The 19,788-nt window shown below is 44.4% G+C and overlaps 1 protein-coding gene across 3 annotated transcripts; it reads left to right on the plus strand.

The window, feature by feature from the left end:
• The first annotated feature begins 5,471 nt into the window (after positions 1–5,471).
• Positions 5,472–19,089, plus strand: ubn2b (ubinuclein 2b). 3 transcript variants are annotated; one of them, XM_080446590.1, is made up of 17 exons: positions 5,472–6,390; positions 6,866–7,000; positions 7,471–7,572; positions 8,257–8,388; positions 9,227–9,339; positions 9,452–9,971; positions 10,107–10,177; positions 10,340–10,469; positions 11,025–11,131; positions 11,918–12,028; positions 12,140–12,283; positions 13,527–13,577; positions 13,837–13,885; positions 14,292–15,512; positions 16,686–16,896; positions 18,149–18,217; positions 18,511–19,089. In XM_080446590.1, the coding sequence occupies exons 1-17, from the start codon at positions 6,034–6,036 to the stop codon at positions 18,555–18,557; spliced, it is 3,570 nt and encodes a 1,189-aa protein (XP_080302716.1). In that variant the 5' UTR covers positions 5,472–6,033; the 3' UTR covers positions 18,558–19,089. The 3 variants fall into 3 exon arrangements, with proteins under 3 accessions (XP_080302716.1, XP_080302717.1, XP_080302715.1); XM_080446591.1 differs by lacking the exon at positions 18,149–18,217; XM_080446589.1 differs by lacking the exon at positions 18,511–19,089 and having other exon boundaries at positions 18,149–18,482.
• The last annotated feature ends 699 nt before the right edge of the window (positions 19,090–19,788 follow it).

The following is a 19,788-nucleotide window of genomic DNA, read 5'->3' on the forward strand; positions in this document are numbered from 1 at the left end:
GTGGCGGGGGGAGTCCATGGAAGGTGTATGGCAGGGGTCGTACCTGTGGGTGAAGGCGTGGGGACATAGATGGGTTTTGGGGCGCGGTCATTGTTTACAGTGTTCCTCTGGAGCCAGATAGCTCAGTGAAGGGTAAGGGGCACAGAGCTCAGGGCTCTTAGCAAAGGACAACAGGAAGGTGGCATCAGCGTTGCCTGAGGAGCTCTGATGGGGGATGGAAATCGCACACTATAGAGCCAGTCTGTCCCTGTGGAGTGGGGATGGAAACCCCACGGTATAACGCCAGTCTGTCACTGTGGAGTGCCTCCCTTCTTCTCCTGTGTGCCATCTGGACCCAGTAGACCACTTCACCAATCCGCTCCAAGACCCCGCAGGAGCACACCCGTTGATAGTCCAGTTTGGGACATCTGCCTTTTTTTTCTGGGGGCTGTAGACCCAGATAATAAGCTCAACAGTCTGAAAGTGCCTACCCTGTGCCTACCCTGGGCCTTCACATCATAATTCCTCACCCCTGCACCCCCCACAGTTGTCTCCTGGCAAAGTTGTGTGCTGATTCTAGGCAGACCAGAAACATCCTGGCATACTTTGTGGTAGAGGGAGAGCCAGGAGGCTGCCAGCTTGGCGAGGGTGTGGATTTCTCTGCGCCGCATGAGTAGTGCAGGTGTGTAGGCTGCTGAGTCCTGGACAGCAGAGCTGCAGGCCATGAGCACCATGGGCAAGTCTCTCTAGTGTTCAATTGTGACAAGAGGCAGTTGCACTGCCCAAATCCTGTTTCAAATATTTTTAATTGTGAAGCACAGGATCAAAGACTTTATATATTTATGATCAAAACAATGAAGTGCTTCCCTATTTTCCTTTTTTTTCTTCTTAAAAAAACCAAACAGAAACACAAAATAAACAGGTAAAAATAAATAAACTGTACATACATATGGGGTGAATTACAATTATTTACAAATACATACTACAATCAAACCCAAACAAAAAGTACCCCCCCCCCCCTTGGGTCTGGTTCTATCTCTAGCTCTAATATTTTTGGGCGGTGAAACCGCCCCTATAAGTGAGGTTTGGATATTTGTACAACAAATCCTGCGCTGTGATTGGCCAAAAATGTACCCCGCCTAACCCTGCACCGTGATTGGCCAATCACAGTCTATTCAGGACTGTGATTGGCCAGTGTCACATGACACATGTGCATAGCCCTATATAAGAAACCATAACTTTAAAAAAAACATACATTTGTTTTTTTAAAGTTATGGTTTCTTCCATCATAAAGAGTGTTTCAATAAATGTATTTATTTTTTGTACATGATTGGTTGACTCCATTCAGTATTGTGATTAGCTAGCAAGACACCGCCCACTTCACACAGGGTGTGATTTTTGTATTCATATTACAATATTGTATTGTATAGTTCAATCCCGAAATTCTGTAGATTGGGGCATAAGGCATAGCTGTGTAATAGATTTCAATCTGCTGAATTACACTTATCACACAGGGGTAAGAAGTCCAGACTTTTTTTGTGTAATTTTACTTTTGAGCACTGCCCAAATCCTATTGAAACGTTCCACCAGCCTGTCTCTTTGGGGATGTAACTTGAAATTTGCTGGGGCTGGAGGGGTCCACTCCACAACCAGGTCAGGGGCAAGGTTGACCCCTCCTGGTGCCTGGCTCCCCAAGGTGATCTGGTGAGCTACCTCTGGCTGTCTCAGTATTTCTTGTGCTGCAGCTACTAATATGGCAGGAGGGGTTGCCTCCCTACCTGGGCTGAGGGGAAGGTGAGAATAATGTTGTCCAGGGTGGATTTGGTGGTGTGAGCTGATGTTGGGTTGGCAGCTAGACCTAGCTTCTTCCAGTCTGTCCTCACTGGATTCTGTGTGTTTAAACTTTACGAACCCATTTGACAGGGGCTTTGCAGACGTTCTGGGCTGAGGGTGTGTGTGTGTGTGTGTGTTGTGTGTGTGTGTGTGTGTGTGTGTGTGTGTGTGTGTGTGTGTGTGTGTGTGTGTGTGTGTGTGTGTGTGTGTGCGTGTGTGTGCGTGTGTGTGTACAAGTACTGACTATTAGCGTTTATGTAGAGCCTATTGGTGCAGTGTGGGAAACAGAACTGGAATATGGCTTAATGCTAGAGATACTTGCTTGGTACTGTGTCTGTGTGTGTTTCTGTGCCTTGCCGTGTCTATGCTAGGCTGAAGTGAAATTGGGACTTGTGTGGGTTATTGTTTGAACATCTTGGCAGTCACCATGTGTGCACAGGGTTATGGGTGCTGTGCCACGGTGATTGTTTGCATACTCGTCCAATGCAGTGATGTCGCCATATGGGAATTACCTGTTGGCTGTGGGTGTGAATCATCCATCGTTGAACCCTGCTTCACCAGCCATCCGAGCAGTGTTACCTCTCACTCCTCTAAGTACTGCATATAAAGTTTCCAGGGCTCCATCTAGGGTTTCTGAAAGGCGCTATATAAATTCAAGTTCTCCATCTCCACCTATAAATAGGACTATGCACTTATGGTTTTTTTTAAGTTAGGGGTGTACAATGGTTGGTCCACAATATTACTTTTTTTTAAGTGAACTTCCATCACTGTGATGACCACTGTGACCACACCGCCCACTTCACACTGGGTGTGATTTTTAGTATAGTAACCGCAAATAGAGACAAAGTGACTTCCACTGTAAACATTATGTCAGCATGTCAAATCCTGTAAAAGTGACCCATATGGCATGGGCAGGGGGGGCTTTGTGGGTGTTGGGAGGAATATGGAATATTGTAGCCCTCTAATAGGCTTGAGAACAGTTAGTTATTTCCAGCCACAGTATGAAACATAATTTATACGGGGTAACATTGGTGTCGAACAGATCTTGCGTCATGTTAGCTTGAAGATTGTTATTTTCGGCAAGCAACACCATTGTGCGATGAAATGTAAATTAGCGGGAGGGAGGGAGAGAGAACTTTCCCCTTGAGTATTGGGAATATTGGAGGCCCGCCCAGCCCCCCACCCTTGCATCCGCCAACCACAACACACACCCAGATAGCACAGGGTGCACCCATGGTTGACAGCCCATAAGAGAGTGGCAGACTGGTTCTCCAAACAAAACTCTGTCTATAACATGGGAAACTGACACACATTTTGTATGGGTCATTACGTAATCAACTCAAATAATATTTTCTCATACAACTCTCATCACCAAGTGCCAGTGTTTCATGTGTATGGTTCTCCAGTGAGAGGATGCTGTGCATTTTAATCACTCTCTATGTATTTTGTTTATGGAAGAAATTTTTTATTGTGTTGTTGGAACTGTTGCACAGTGTATTTTCTGTACATGTTACAAGTTTGTAATAATGGCTATAATGTATGCAGTAATGTGAATTGACTGAGTTTATTTTCTGTCTATAATTGGATCATTTTGTAATTTAGTTTTGTATATATTTATTATGGTCACAATTTTCTGTAAACATTTAGTTACCGTATATCTATGTGACCTAGATATATATGTTGTTTGTTTAGAAGAATGGTATCATCCAGATAATGTACCTGCAGCAGGGATCTATATAAAAGGCTGTCAGGTCTTCAGGGTTTTAGTCAAGTTGGGTGTGCTTGTGCTCTGCAGCATGTAAATAAAATCACAGATGATTAAATTGATCCCTGTGTCATGAATTCTCAGTGTGGTAATTCCAGCCGTTATACCGGACAATAAGCCAAGCAGACACTCTTATCCAGAGTGACTTACAATAAGCAAGGTATCATTCAGTGTAGTGACAGTGTAGTGCAAACCAAGAACCTAGCATCAGTCTAAACAGTAATATCTAAAACTAAATAGTATCTAATCTGTACATTGAAACTATAGGATACCAGGTGAACAGCAAACACAGCATCTGTTTAAATCTTTCAAATAAAATGAAATTTACAATTGATTAAGAACACAATCCTGACGAGAAGTTAATATAATATTGATGTCATTCCCTCATTTTAAATAATCAGGGGGCACCTGCCCAGCCTTGAACTAGAATCCTCTTGATATGCATAATGCAGTTATGGCTTTGCATTTGCAAATGCTCTACCACTGAGCCATATCCTCTCCAGCATGATGTTAAGATGTAATGTTTGGTTTCAAATCTGTCCTTGTCACGTCATCATTCCAAGATTAAAACATAGTGATGCTTAATGTCTTTTGTTTTATTTCACATTAGAAGTGGTCAGCATGTATTTTAAACGGCTTTGTGAAGTGTCTAGAAACCTAGATACCTAGATGCCTTTTCTGTCTGTCTATATCCAACATCCTCATCATGCCAGGTCAGAACACAGCTATGGACGTTTTTTTGTCAGACCATTAAATAATACATAATATTAGAAATATATATAAATCGAAATAAATATTTATTAAAATTTTGGACCAAAACACTTCCATTGCGATCAGCTTTGAAAGACTGAAATAATTGACCATCATTTGTAAAACAGCAAATACAAATGAAATTGGTTTGAGATATTTTAATGGCACTGAAATCATAACACATAGGTCACGAACGATGTAGCCTGACAGCGTGTCGCAGGTTCGAGTCAAATCCGAGAGTGGAGTTTGACAAGTTCCAAACTAAAGTTGCTGCTGCGCGCCGTGCGCGGCTGCCACAGTCATAGCCATGGTGGTGCCGAGTCCCCCTGGTCTAAAGTTGTGTTCGATTTTTTCACATTGCCATCTCTCACATAAACATAAACGTTCAGATTTCAAATATAAAGTGCTTACCACCGAGCCACGGATGTTACAAGGCGATGCGGACCGCGATGAGTACTCGTATCTCCCGTATTGTTCAATAAAAAGCATTTTAATCCCATCGCCGGCCATTTTCTCCAAATTGTCTCCGATACTTTCAACCATGCGACACTAATGGTTGGGAGGTGTATTGCACTCTGATACATTACAAAACAAACAAAAACCAAACAAAAAAAAGGCCGGTGATGGGATTAAAATGCTTTTTATTGAACAATACGGGAGATACGGGTACTCATCGCGGTCCGCATCGCCTTGTAACATCCGTGGCTCGGTGGTAAGCACTTTATATTTGAAATCTGAACGTTTATGTTTATGTGAGAGATGGCAATGTGAAAAAATCGAACACAACTTTAGACCTGGGGGACTCGGCACACTGTCATGGTATGACAGTCATGTTTCGGGGCTACCACAGTCAGTGCCTCTTATGAGCTTGCCCTTTCGAAAATGGCGCCCGCAGACACAGACGCTCCAGAGTAGAAGGCGGCGTCTACCTTCTTATGTCTATGGGGGGCATGGTGGAGAGGGGGGGGGTATGGTGGAGGGGGGGTATGGTGGAGGAGGGGGGGGCATGGTGGAGGAGGGGGGGGCATGGTGGAGGAGGGGGGGGCATGGTGGAGGGGGGGGGGGGTATGGTGGAGAGGGGGGGTATGGTGGAGGAGGGGGGGGCATGGTGGAGGAGGGGGGGGCATGGTGGAGGGGGGGGGGGGCGTCAAAACATCCCGCGTGTTGGAGAACAATCGCCTTTCCACATTCGCGCTTGTCTGTGTAGGGGGCGTGGTCCCGAGGGGCGTTCCAACCCCACGATTGGCCGAAGACCTCCTCTCTGTCTCCTCCGTTTCCGCTTTCTTTTCACACACCACGCCCCTGTTTCTGAATAATGATAATAATGAATCAAGATGGCTACTACGGATAGCTCCTTGTGGGTAGCTTAGCCAACTCTTTCATGGACACATCCCAAACTGGATTTCACTGCCACTCGGATCCCTCGTCGGTTAATCGGGGAAGCACCAAGGGAGGCTATAATAGATGGATTAAACACGGCGGAGCGGTGATTAAAAAAGTCATTGTGTTGTTCAATCGCTGCATGCAGCCCATGTTCTGACGGAGCTAAGCTAGCCGAGCACGTAGCTATAGCTGTAGCTGGTCGACCATCATCTCCCTAATCCGAGTTCCACCACAGACCGTCGGCAAAGCAGCGGTCAGGCCGGTCAGTGTCCCGCGCCGGACGGAGAGCAACAGCAGCTCCTCCGCAACCTCAGCATCAATCGATGGCAGAGCCGAGGAAAGTACCGTTCGTCACCATCTCGTCCTTCATCACCTCCTCCTCGCCGACACCATCATCGGAGTCTAACGTCAAGAAACGCCGCCGTGAAGATGAGGCCGAGATCACTTGTTTTGAGAAAGATGGAGGAGGAGGAGGTGAAGGAGGAGGTGCAACGGCAGCAGCAGGGGGTTCAGCTGGAGGAGGAGGTGGAGCAGGAGGTCCGTTCGGTGGAGGTGACGCCGCGGGGGAACCGGAGGAGACTAAACCCACCGTGCGTTTGAACCTCTCGTTGACCGAGCCCAGTGAACGGGGGTCCGCAGAGTTCAACTACAGCGAGCTCGTCCATCCACCCACTCCTCAGGTTAGAGATGGATAGATGAGAACAGGACGGGCCTGATGCCACCTCAGGGCCAGCTTTGCTGTCTGTGTGTATATATAGCATAGATGTCACAGTCAAATGCATTTGTTTTCACACCAGTTTTGTTTATTCATTATTTATTAGGCAACTCCGGAAAAGGTCATTTTAGACATGATGTGTAGAAACGTCAGGGATAGACAGTAGCGTCCCTGTGAAAGAAAGAAAGAACAGGGGTTCTCCTAGTTAGATTATAGATGGATAGACCTTTATTGATCCCTGTGGGGGAATTAGGTGTTGTAGCAGCAACAGCAATGAGAGCCGTAGTCAATAGTCATTGCTCAAGTAAAAGGTTTCAAGTTAGAAAACCAAGTTGCACAGAATGGGAAGCTCTGACGTGCTGTGCTATCATTAAAGTGTGCAAGTTCCTCTCTGGTGATGGTCTTACAGTAGCTCTCTCCACTGGCCCTGTCTACCACAGGTAAACCCCCCACCCCCAGTATCCACTGTCCCCAAAGGCCTGACACCTGCCCTGGACCCCAGCGATCCCTTTGCCGATGACGACAGGGAGAGGCGAGAGGTGGAAGCTCTAGCCAAGAAATTTGAAAACAAATATGTAAGTGTCACTATCTGTTGGGCAACACAATGCAGTTAAAGAACCTTTATACACAGATTGTGTAGCACTTACCCCTTTGCATGGTATCTGAGAGCAATGTATTTGTTATCCAGGATGCAATAGGAGGATGTGCAAATGTGTGTCAGACACCTAGGGCCCTATCTTGCACGCCTATCTTATTTAGAAAAAAACATTTTAAAATAGTAAGTTCAAATAGCCAATCTAAAAGTTCACAACGTGTCTAAGTAGATCGTCTATTTTCAATATTTTAAAATGTTTTTCAAAATAGTAAAAAAATCCAAAAAAGTTTAGGCATAAGGGGTAAGGCAAGATAGGGCCCCTAGCCTAGTCCCTAGGCATTGGTATCAATAAAATCTTATAAGTTCCCATCCCTAATGTTAATGAATTCTTGTAAGAGATACTCTCAGGCAGCAGGTGTTTGATCATTGTGTTGGTACTCTTGATTACAGGGCGGTGTTCCAAAGAAGAAGAAAAAGGACAGAATGCAGGATCTCATTGACATTGGTTTCGGCTACGATGAGACCGATCCATTCATTGATAACTCAGAGGCTGTGAGTTCACCTTTGACCTACACTTACTTCTTTATCATCAATATGAATGTCATAGTTGGTGGCTTCATTCAGCAAATGATTCATAATTAGTGCCAGGGCTTGAGCGTAGTCCCTTGGATCTTATAATGTTGTCGAATCCCTTCTTCTGATCACCCAATATCAGTTTTCCACCTCGATAGTCACTAAAATAAAAAACATTTCATTTTTCTTTTTATTGTGACCTTGATCTTAATGGAAGTACTGTAGTGGTTGTTAAAAAAAATGCAATTAAAACATTTTTTTAAAGATTATTTCAAAATGTGGGTTGCATGAAGAATGTCAAATGTTGCAATGTAATTCTTTTTATATTATTTATAGATTTTATTTTATTTAGATAAGAGAGTAGAGAGACAGGAAGCTGATAGGGAAAAGAGGGGGATCGATGGATATGCATGTCTTTAGCTGGAATTTAACTAGGAACGTTGCTCTTTGGCGCTTAATCCATCATCTGGCAACGCACCTCAATGTAATTCTTTTGTTTGATTTGCAAGTATAGTCAGCGTGTGGGAGTCTCTTCGTATATTTCAAGCACTTCCAGGTTCCTCTTCTATGCACCCGTCTCCTTTTTATAGCCAGGTGTACTGAAGAACAGAACAAAAATAAGGTCTGTACACCTCTGATAAGTTTTTGTTCTTGTGTCTTCAGTATGACGAGCTGGTGCCGGCGTCTCTCACCACCAAACACGGAGGCTTCTACATCAACACAGGCACCCTGCAGTTCAGACCAGCCTCTGACTCCGAGGGAGACGACTTCAGCATGGAGGGAAACCACTTCAAGGTGGGTTCTTACTGCCTGAACGCACGGGAGAGATACAGATGAACATCTCTGCACTACAGAGACGATAGAGCCACTAGTTTTCTTTTAAGCAATGATGGAATGACGTACTTGCTTTCCTTTTGCATCTTGAGAGTGGCATTAATAACAGTAAACACCCTCGCTGTAATATTATAATTATAGAATGGTTACAATGTTGTTTTTACGGCATGGTGCCTAAGGAGTGAGCCATCTAGAAGAGTGTCTGTAAGTACTGTATTTATTTCCCCCAAAATGTGTATCCTTGTGCCTGTCAATCAGCACCACATTTCTTGGGCTCACTGCTAATACCCATTTGTTTTTCATATTTTGTCAATATACATCTTTTGCGTGTGAATATGTTTTCACATTTTGTGAATTGATAATCACAGATCCATCGTCCCTCCATATTCCGGCAAGGCTGACATCAATAATCATAAATTCACAGGGAAGCCACGTCATTATTAACCCCATCTCGTTTTTTACATTTTTCAACTAAATCGAAACATATCACACATTTAATTGTGAAATCTAGTGAGGTTGTAAAGTAATTCCTTACACATCAAAGTTTCCAATAGCCTAGCAAAGCATTGTAATGTTAGCTGGACAGATGATGAGTGTTAAATGTGTTAATATTTGTATCAATCTTTTAGTAATATTTACAGTGATGAGGCTTATTTCATTTAAACACAGCTGAGGTTTGATTTTTCATGATTTGAGCAAGGCTGGAAAGGCTATTTTGACAAATCAAAATGCTTGGCTGGAACAACCTGGTGTATAAGACTGAAATAAATCAACTGTTATGTTATGCTTCTGTCTGTAGAAGGTGAAAGACGGTGAAGAACGGGTACCGGTAATTAAGAAGCGTAAGAAAAAGCCAGATGGCGTTAACATGGAAGACAAGAAACCCAGGAAAAACAGAATGCCCAAGCAAGGGTAAGTTTTAATTTCTCGTCAGCTCCTCTGGAGCTGTCATAATTTCCCAGTCAGTCGGGCACTTCAGACTTCTCTGAATGTTCGCCATCCTCTCCATCTTTCTATCCTGCAGAGGGATGATGCTAAACGTCCACAGGCCAGAGAAGAAGAAGAGGAAGAAGCTGATGAAAGACTCCATCCACCTGGCAAACATGTTGCGTCGCTTCACTCGGGAGAAGGCGGAGATCCGCAAGAAGATCCCGGCCACCCCCGCTGCCACCATTCTGCCACGGCCCAACCCTAAAGTGCCCAACACCAACAACAGCACTCTCCTCAACGCCCACCCCAAGACGGCCGGTGCCGCCGGCAACGAATTCAACATGACTGACCTGACCTCGGACCCGGCCATGGACTGGCTGATGGGCTCGGCCAACAACAACAACGACATGCTGCAGGACATGATGGGAGACCTGGACTTCGGCATGCTGGACTCCCCTCAGTCCTCCAGCCCGGCGCAGGGCGAAAACGGCCTGGCAGGAGGGCAGCATAAACTAACGGCAGGCAGGGTGTCACAGGGCGGCGTGCTGTCCCCTCCTCCCCTGCCCAGCGGCCTGCCGGCCCCGCTCACCAAACGCATTGAGGACCTGCGGGCGGTAAGGGACTCATGTCTATTCGTTTTTTAAAGCTTGTAGTGTAGATGCAGAGTCTGTTAACGGCCTGTTCCAGTTTAGTTTTGAAACGGACGCTCATTTTCTCTGGGTCTTCCTAATGGTTGTCCCCTGTGACAGGCTTCCCGTCAGTTTGATGAAGAGGGCAGGAAGAAGTTCTTCACGCTGGACATGAACAACATCCTACTGGAGTGAGTCTCCTTACCCAAGTCTGCCCTTATGGATCAAAACCATCAAAACACAGTGTCATATTATAGATGTTCTAAAATTCTAAAATCACCATACTAAGCGTCCCGCATCACCAAGTGTCCTGGCTCTCTATATATGTGTGGGTGTGTGTATCTGTGTTTCAGTATTGAGCTGCAGGTCCAGGAGCAGCCAGCAGTCGTGCGTGCTGTTGTGTACTCTCACCTCGAGGCCTTCGTGCCCTGCAATAAGGAGGCTCTCCTCAAACGCCTTAAGAAGTTAAGCCTCAACATCCAGGTGTGTGTGCGTACATGGACGTTTTTAGCCAACATAGCTGACAGTTTAGAACTAATGTTGTTCAGCCATTTAGGCTTCCATCAATTATAGTTTGACCTGTTTGATAAGGAAACATTTCTCTGAAAACTATTTCAGTTACGCAACTTTAGAGTTATGCAGCAAATTATTCTCTTCTAGAACATTCCTCTCAATAAAGTGTAAGCCTGAATAGTTCTTAAAACTCGTCAAGATATGCCATTTCCATTTAAGATATGCGTTATCATATATCGCATATCTTATAATCATATAATTTTGCCCTTGCCCTCGATGACCCCATCCTTTTATCATTCCGACCCAAAAGTTACGCATTTCAGAAAAACACACAAAACAAACAAAAAGGATGGGGCAAAAAACATAACCCCCATCCATCTTCTTTGGTGGAGGTCATATCTGTGGTTGTGAACAAGGTGCTCTAGCTCTGTCTATACATAGGCCTGTAGGTGGGAGTATGCGTATGTGCTAAGTTATTTTCTTTTTATATTTGGGGACTGTGCTCACCCTCTTCCTGTCTCCCAGGACGACCGCCTGCGTACTCCTCTGCTGAAACTGAAGTTGGCCGTGTGCAGTGTGATGCCAGAGCAGATCGCCAGATACAACATGGACTGTATCGCCAAGGTGGCAAAGTAAGACCACTTCCTCATCCCTGCTGGCATTTAAACCACTTCAGCTCCAGCACCTCACTTCTGAGGTGTACATTTGGTGAAAGTAGCAGATCTACAAGCTCTACAAGTGTTGTGCGTTAGTAGATTGGCTATTTTCACAGACGACATTTAGTGTACCTCAGGGGAATCTGGTCATTGAAGTATAGGGCCGATGGGAATACGGTCAACTAAGTATAGGGTTTTGAGTGGTTAACCACTTTCAACCTGTCATTCATATTTTGGGCTTGTTAAATTAACATCAAAAATTTTGAAAAAAGCTGATCTACAACCTAGAGCCTGTAGATCAGCTACTTCCGTTATTTGTCATATACAACAAAGTATTAAGGGGCTTAAGTGGCTAATTAGAGCCCCTTCATGATTTAAAAAAAAATGTTGACTCCATGTGGTCAGCCTGTGATGTTAATCATCTATGATGTCAGTCGTCTATGGCATATTTGACATATGACTAAAAATGTGGGCAAAGTTTCAGTACTTCCATTATAAGATTAAAGCTAAATATACTTTTTTAAAGTAGAAGACATATGTGACAGGTGGTGGTAATTCTGTGCACAAGATATTTATCACTGATTGGTCTAGTGGTTTGTGAGATTAGCTCTGGACACACACGCACACACGCACACACACACACACACACACACACACACACACACACACACACACACACACACACACACACACACACACACACACACACACACACACTTTAGGCGTGAGATCAACTGTGTGTGTGTGTGTGTGTGTTGACAGGCAGCAGTCTGAGGAGGGAGAGAAGAATGGTTCAGAAGAGGAAGATGAGGAGAAGCCAGGGAAAAGGGTGATGGGGCCTCGAAAAAAGTTCATCTGGGATGACAAACTCAGGTCAGTTGCACATGTGTGTAGGTTTGTGTGTGTGCCATAGTTGCATCATGATCAGCTGTTTGTGTCACAGTGCATTTGTGTTCTCACTCTTTATGCTTGTGTTTTTGGCAGGTCATTGCTATGTAACTTGGTGCGTGTGAAACTAGGCTGTTATGAGCTGGAAGGCCAGAGCTCACTGTCACTAGAAGACTACCTCAAAGCCTTCATGGAGACGGAAGTCAAACCACTCTGGCCCAAAGGCTGGATGCAGGCCAGGTAAGATTGTGTGGGTGGGTGCAGGCTTGCGTGTACTCTTGTATGTGTCAGCAGAATTTATAATATCGCTTATGTAATGTGCTTTTTTCCCCTTTTTTTAAAGATTTATTTTGGGCATTATATGCTGTATTCAGATAGGACAAAGTAAGGCGTGAGAGAGAGAGGGGATGACATGCAGTAAAGTGCCTCGGGCCAGCCCTATCTATCTATTGTATGTGAGCCACCATAAAATGTTTTCTGCTATGGCCTGTATTTGCACGGCAACCCTTGTTGTTTTTTAACCTTTGTTTATTGCATTTTCACAGAAGCAGTCATTGTATACAGATATTGTACACAGATATCCAATATAAAAAAAGAGTAAAATACAATTGTTGCATATTAGCTTGAGGTGTCATACACTTGACACGGTAATCCTTAGTGGAGCAGACAAGTGCCAAGTTGTCACATCACACGTTTACGGGTGTAAAGGAGTTGGTGAGATTAAAGGAGTGCCAGCGTTTTGTAGTTTCAAGAATGGTCATAAGAATACAGAAATAAACACAAAGTCAGATAACAGGACACTATGTCAAATATACATAATGTGCATGGTCAAAATAGTAGCAACAATTAGTAGCAGATATCGAAGCAGATCTAAAATAAGAGTCCCTTTTCCATGGAGATAGATTTAGAATGCAGAATGTTATTATTTGCTTTAATCAACGACAGTTTTATGCAACTTGGAGGAAAGTCATGAATTGAGGGAGGCAGAAGGAATTTCAATTCCTCCACCATCTTCAGCAGTGGGCATGGTGCATTGAAAAGTGCACTGCACAAGCAAAAAATAATTAAATCCAACAGAAACTCAAACCAGAGAAGAGGAAGGTCAATCAACACACTCCTCCTCCACACGGAATCGAACCGGGGACGTTGCATTTATGCTCTCTGGTCAACTTCCAGCACACCCCATGAAACTCTTCTCTTAAGTTGTTAACCACTTGAGCTCTATAGTTTGTATGACGAATAGCGGAAATACAGTAGCAGATCTACAAGCTCACAATGTGTCCCATTGCGACTGGTTGTGAGCTTGTAGATCTTAGATTTTCGCTATTGAACCTTTTCTTTTTCTGTGCCTATAATGACATGCTCAAAATAGTGACGCCAATGTTGAAAGTGGTTAATGTGTCCCTGCATGCAGTGAGCTGATTGAGACACTTTCCTGTATATTTATTGGAGTGGTTGAGACGTGTTGATTCTTTCTCCCCAGAATGCTGTTCAAAGAGAGTATCATGGCTCACGGTCACCTCACAGGCAACACGTGAGTCATTATTCCATTCCATTAAATTCCTTTATTATAAAGGTGGTTGCAACAAAATTTCCTATGTTCAATGCACTAATAGCAAAACGGAACAAAACAAAAATAATATACAGGGGAATAATTTAAATGGAGTAGATATAGTTTAACTATATTATGAAAATCAAGGAAGAATCTCAAAGTACAAATGTAAAACTAAAGTTATTAAATTAAGGTTGATTAACCTGATCTCTTTCATACTCGTGTCGTCCTTCCACTCCAGAGCAAAGAAGAAGATGATCCCCAGTACTCCAAAAGGACTCAAACCCAAGGTGACACATTTTCTGCTGATGATTCACATTTCCATTGGGACTTTCGTGTCATGTGTTGTGGTGGCTTAGAAGGATGCCTGCAGGTCCTAAATATATATATAGAAATTCTAGTTAAAGACAGTTCAGTTCAATTATATCTCTTAAAGTCTCATAAGTCTCATCTCTCTGTAAATAATCTGTTGTCTTGGTAAATTGAATCACTAGTTCAAATTCCACACAGACGCGTAATTCAGTCTCATTTTCCATTCATGTGTTGTTGTTCATCAATGATATATTGGGTCTTATAGTTCATCCTAATAAAAATGGTCTTAAACTATTTTAAATTGAAGTTGCTGAAACATGCAGTCACTGTTTGTTGATCTAGTCTTTCCACTAACTGTGGTTCCTATGTACTGTTTGACCCCAGGAGAGCGGCTGGGTTCAGCAGAGGACCTCAGTGGGTGCCACCCTGTCCCCTGCAGGCCAGGTTGCCAGGCGACCGCCCCAGTCCCCCTCTGAGCCCATCTGTGTGGACTCCCTGGATGAGGACCCTCCCTCCCTGGACTCCATTTCTCAGGCTCTGGCCATCCTCAGCAACGCAGCCAAGGGACTGGCTCACGGGGACAGCCCCCCATCCCCGGACGGACCCAAGGCCCCCGCCCCCTCGTCCCTCCACTCATCACCACTCCTCCAGCAGCACAAGAAGGGCTCCGTCAGCACGCCGGGCTCTACCACACCTCACTACGTCTCTACCTCTTCCTCTCCTTCGTCCAACTCTCTCTCGCGGCCGCCGTCCGTTCCCTCCTCGCCCCTCGTGGCGGGGATGAGCGTCGTGAAGGGCGTAGCTCACAGACACTCGCCGTTCAATGCTCAGAGACCCGGCGTGGTGACCGCCGTTAAAGCCGGCACACCCGGCTCACCCTCCCAGCCCAAACCTCGCCCGCCCCCAACCGCCTCCCCCCTCGTACCCCCGGGGTCCAAAGCGGGGGTCCCCGCTGGCCTCTCGGGCCTCCTCAAAGGCAGCAATAACACTAAAGCCAACAGCAGTGATGCTCTTATCATGGCATCGCCCTCTCCATCCCGACCGCACACTGCTCCGTCGCCCTCTCACCTAACCCCCAAAACCCCCCAGAGCCCTCGTCTGCCACTCCCCCCTCACAACAAGCCCTCCCCTCTTTCCTCTCCCGCCCTGTCCCAGCAGCAGCAGTCCAACTTCATCACACCCATGCAGGCTACGCTCACCAAATCCGCTAGCACGCCACCAATCATCAAACTCACCCACCGCCCTCCAAACTCCACCCCCAGCTCCCCCGCCATCTCCCCCCTCCCCAGGTCTCAGATAACCACCACCTTGCACCAATACACCCCCAAAATCCCTGCAGGCTTCCTCCGCCTGCCGTTCTCAGGTGCCCAGGGCGTAGTGGCCAAGCTGGGCCAGGTGGGACAAAAGCCCCCCAGCAGTAACGCCACCAGCACCAGCCTTACTAACACCTCATCCAACAGCAAACATTCAGGATCCAGCCCCTCCCCCACCGTCGCCGGCCAGACCAACCTGGGCCAGCGTCAACGGGCAGGGGGCGGGACTACTCAGGGGGTTAAGCCAATCGCGTCTGTCTCTTCGCAGTCCGTCTCTTCTCAGTTAACGCAGGTTTGTGTTGTTGGGAATTGAAACACGCATGATGTTTATTCTCTGGGTGGTGGATGTCCGTAGATATGTTTGAATATCATCACTGTCTGTGGAAACCTGTCCAAGCTGTTACCTTTCAAGAAATGGAAAAAATAACCTTTGTTCCTAACTTCCTATGGATTCAATGTAGTTATTATTTAGTCACAAGCTCTTAATACTTGTAATTAGTAAAATACTAGACAGACCTAATCACTTTAAACCTGGCATCCCAATTTTGGGCATGTCATAGGAAAATATAAAATATAAAAAATATATTTGCTATTTTCGCTACTTTTGTGCGACACTGTCATATGATGAAGCAGTTCATTAATTTACTAGTAAAAAACTAAAGTTGAAATATGAAGATACAAGGTTTCTGCCTGACAGCAATGATATGAACAGTCAATCAATACATTTGTATTTATAGAGCACATGTACAAAATGCATCTCAATGTGCTTCCCAGTTAACAGTAAAACAAACTACAGCAATAATACAACATACTTCAGATATCAATTCAATGTAATACAAGAATAAAACTAGTTAAAATGCAGGAAAGAAGGTTTTATAGCTTGTTTTAAAATTGGCTAAAGTTGGAGAGCGGAATAGGTCATAATAGGCAATGAAGATTAATTGTGATTTTGTGCTCTTGTAATAACATGCTCTGTGCTTATAATAGCTTCTTTTTTTTTTACTATTGCTGAGGTGTGCAAAACATCTTGATTAAGCACCTTTAAGGTGCTTGAAGTATGCATTTATAAATAAATTAAAGGTTTAAATAAACAGCATTACAAGCAGTAACTTGTCATCTTGTAGCCTCGATCTCCAGGCTTTTATTGTTTAGTTTTGCTAAAAAATAAAAGCCTGGACCAGCGCGTCGGTGTACCCGGTATAGGAAGTGTTTCATTTCCCCAACCAACCAGAGTGCAGTGGGCGTCGCTCGTAATGTTGTGTTGACGGGGCGGGGGCTGACGGACAGATCGGTGAACCAATGGGATCAGGCGCATTCTCACCGCGCTGATTTTAAACCCGCCCCTCTATACACGAAAGCAGGAAGGCTAGTGCAGCCTAGTCATCTTGTGACTCTCAGCTTCAAGCCACTTCTGTTGGCCATCTTGTATTTTACACTTTTGTCCTCCTCTCCTGCTGTTCCTCAGGTCTCCACAGCAGGCGCTGCCGGGGGTCTCCTCAGTTCCACTGCATCCCTTCCTCTGGGGTTTGGGATGCTGGGAGGCCTGGTGCCTGTCTCCCTGCCCTTCCAGTTCCCTTCGCTGTTAAGCCTGCCCCAGCTGGGTACCACAGGGTCCAGTAGTGGGGCCAGTGTCTCTGCAGCCAGTAGCAATGTAGCATTCTCCACCCTGACCCAGAGTGAGTAATACACAATATGGATCATGGATCCATGCCACATTACTGAATATCAGACTTTTAAGTGTTGCTTCTAATAATATTTGATATGATTATTATACATTGCATAGGAATAGCAGGTTACATGTCATTGTTCCGACATGTCATTGTTCCGACATTACTAACGCTATCCCTAACCGCACGCGGAAGCCACGTAGTCGGAGTAGTGGGATGTCGGACTTATGAGCAGTCACCGAATAGCATTCCAAACGTAACCACTTAATCCCTGTATACTTCATTGACCGGGGTCATCCAGGGCTCTGTACTTGGCGCCCCCCTTTTTTCACTCTTAAACACCAAATCTCTTTGGCGAAAATAGCAGATCTGTAAGCTCACAAGGCTATGCAATGTGAGCTTTTAGATCTGCTATTTTTTCCAAAACTAAAAGACAGCAGTATGTATTACATATATAATATGGCTTTGTACATACAACAAGCTACTTCCCTTTTAAACCTCCATTCTCCTTGATATACTGTAGGTTTAAAAACATTTCCCAAACCTGTTCTAAAATTTTCCTCTACCGAATTTAGCTTGGCTACCAAATATACACATTATCGGGTTATTAACTGTCTGATTAACAGACTGATAAAGAAGCATTATATTACACTTGAAACACAACAACCACTGAAATGGTCAGTGGGTGAACCAATATCTCCTGATGATCCAATCTTTTTGTCACATTAGTTAGACTCTGTGTCTGTGAATAGCAGCTTGTATAGCTTGTTTTTGTGTTCTACGTGGTTGATCCATTTGTTTACTATCACCATGCTATATATGTATGTTTGTCTGGATGGAGGCTGGATGTGATTTTTCTCCTCGTTGTTTGACGTTCTCCCATCCTCCTCTCTGCTTCTCTCCCCTCATTTCCTGTGATATTGTTTTTTTCTGCATTCTTTTCATAATGAAATTCTGCCTGTCAATTGATTCTTCCGTGTACTTTGGCTCATTTGGCCTCTGCTCATGTCCTCATCCATCTTCTTTTCCGCCACCCCCAAAACGGTGTCCTCTTCCCTTCTCTGTCCCTTTCTCACTTTCTTTTCCTCCCTCTGCTCTTTTCCCTCCTTTCCTGTCCTGTCCTGCCACCCCCACCCTCTATCCCCATGTCCTTTCCTTGTGTAAACCGAACCGAACTTCATTAATTTCCTTTACCTCCACTTATGTGTCTTACTCCTTTGTGTCTATCCCTTCCTCGTTGCCACCTGTCCTGTCTCCTCAGATCTGTATAAGAGCCTCCAGTCAGGGTCACAGGTTGCTCTGCCTCCTCACTTGCAGCTCGCTTTTTCAGGTAAAATGCGACCCTCCCTCCCTCCTTCTGGGACTGACCCATTTGCTCTCTCTTCCTACTCTTGCCGTTTTGTTTCCCAAATTGTCTGGTGTCCTTCCTGTGTTGGGGAAATGTCATTTCTTACGTCTGTCCCTACCCTCCTTTCTGCTTCTTGCATGCCTGTCCCTCTCTGTACGTAGTCATTGTAGCCGTCGTTCCATCTCTGCGGTAGTCGTTGTGTCTGTTTGGTCTTTCAATGTTATTGTTTTTTTGTTATTTGTGAGTTGTTCACCATGTCTGTTCTGTCTGTCCAGATGTCACTCAAAGCCAGGGAGGAGACAATAAGAGGAAGACTCTATGATGCAATTCAACCTGTGCGCCCAGATGGAGCTGGTCCATGGTGACGTGACCAAGTGTCGGGACAAATCAGGACATACATGGCTTTGACTGACAGATGGACTGACCACTCAGCAAGATGGGTCTGAAGTTTTTTTCTTGGACTGGGATACACTCAAGATGCTTGACTTCACATATCCAGCTCTCCACAGTTCAAACATTTTTTTTAAGAGTTTGATAACTTTTTTAAACGTATTGTTCATAGGATGGCTACATGAAAATGACAAACTGTTTTTGTCAATGTTTACAAGATAGACCTATATCACTGTGGAAAGGGAGATGAATGAGTTGTTTGAGATTGAGTTTAAATGTGTGCAGGATGAATGTGGCCAGGTGCTTGTGTGAATACTTTCCTTCCGCCAGACAGAAAAACAAACTGGGTGTGTGTGTGTGTGTATCCCTCCCTCGCAGATGTGTGGTCAATGTCTATACGGTGCTGTTTTTATCATGTAATTATTACTGATACTTGTAAGAAATGTAAACTGAATGCAAAATCATGAATTTTAGCTTTTTTGAATGAAATATGTACATTTTTTCATTGTACTTGAATTCAAGTTTTTGTTCCTCCTGTACAGAGCTAAAACATTTCAATTAAATAAAATGCCTTAAAGTTCTGCTCTTAAAGTAGTTGATAGAATTTAAAAACTGAGGCTATACCCTAAATTCATGGTTGGGTCAAGCAATTAATAAAAAAGAAATGGGGAAAGAAATTTCCTTTGCAGAATCTGTGTTGAGAGATTAGGCAATTATAAAATGTGAGCACAGGAGCAGGTGAAGTGCCAACTGCAGTTCAGCATGAATCTGTGTGGCTGTTACAGAAATAATTGAAATACTTGCACAGACTACAAAAGTTTCATAGAAAAGTATGGTGGTAAATGACATATCGTCTCTGTTGGACGTTAACCTCTCATCTCCATATTTCAAATAATTTTTCGTAAATGAATGCCCTACTTTGCATCGGTGTCACGCAAAAGTGGCAAAAATAGCTGATCAACATGTTGCAACAACGCATTGTGAGCTTGTATATATATGCTGTTTTGTTTGAAAGTGTCAGTGGGTTTTATAAATACTGGACCAATCAAAAGTATCAAGAGCTTGTGACTAACTATTGGCTCCATTGGAACACTTTTTTTTTACCATTTCCTGAAAAGTGATGGGTTTGGACATACAAGGTTTCCACCCAACCGCGACGATAT

The sequence above is a fragment of the Gymnoscopelus braueri genome (assembly GCF_963280865.1).
Source record: "Gymnoscopelus braueri genome assembly, chromosome: 13".
Lineage (NCBI taxonomy): Eukaryota > Metazoa > Chordata > Actinopteri > Myctophiformes > Myctophidae > Gymnoscopelus > Gymnoscopelus braueri.

What these genes read in the sequence shown, in the direction of transcription:
- ubn2b (XM_080446589.1), top strand. Translation starts at nt 6,034, where the DNA reads ATGGCAGAGCCGAGGAAAGTACCGTTCGTCACCATCTCGTCCTTCATC. An exon ending in AACAGAATGCCCAAGCAAGG is followed by an intron (nt 9,340 to 9,451) that starts GTAAGTTTTAAT and finishes TCTATCCTGCAG; the next exon opens with AGGGATGATGCTAAACGTCC. An exon ending in TCTCTTCTCAGTTAACGCAG is followed by an intron (nt 15,513 to 16,685) that starts GTTTGTGTTGTT and finishes GCTGTTCCTCAG; the next exon opens with GTCTCCACAGCAGGCGCTGC.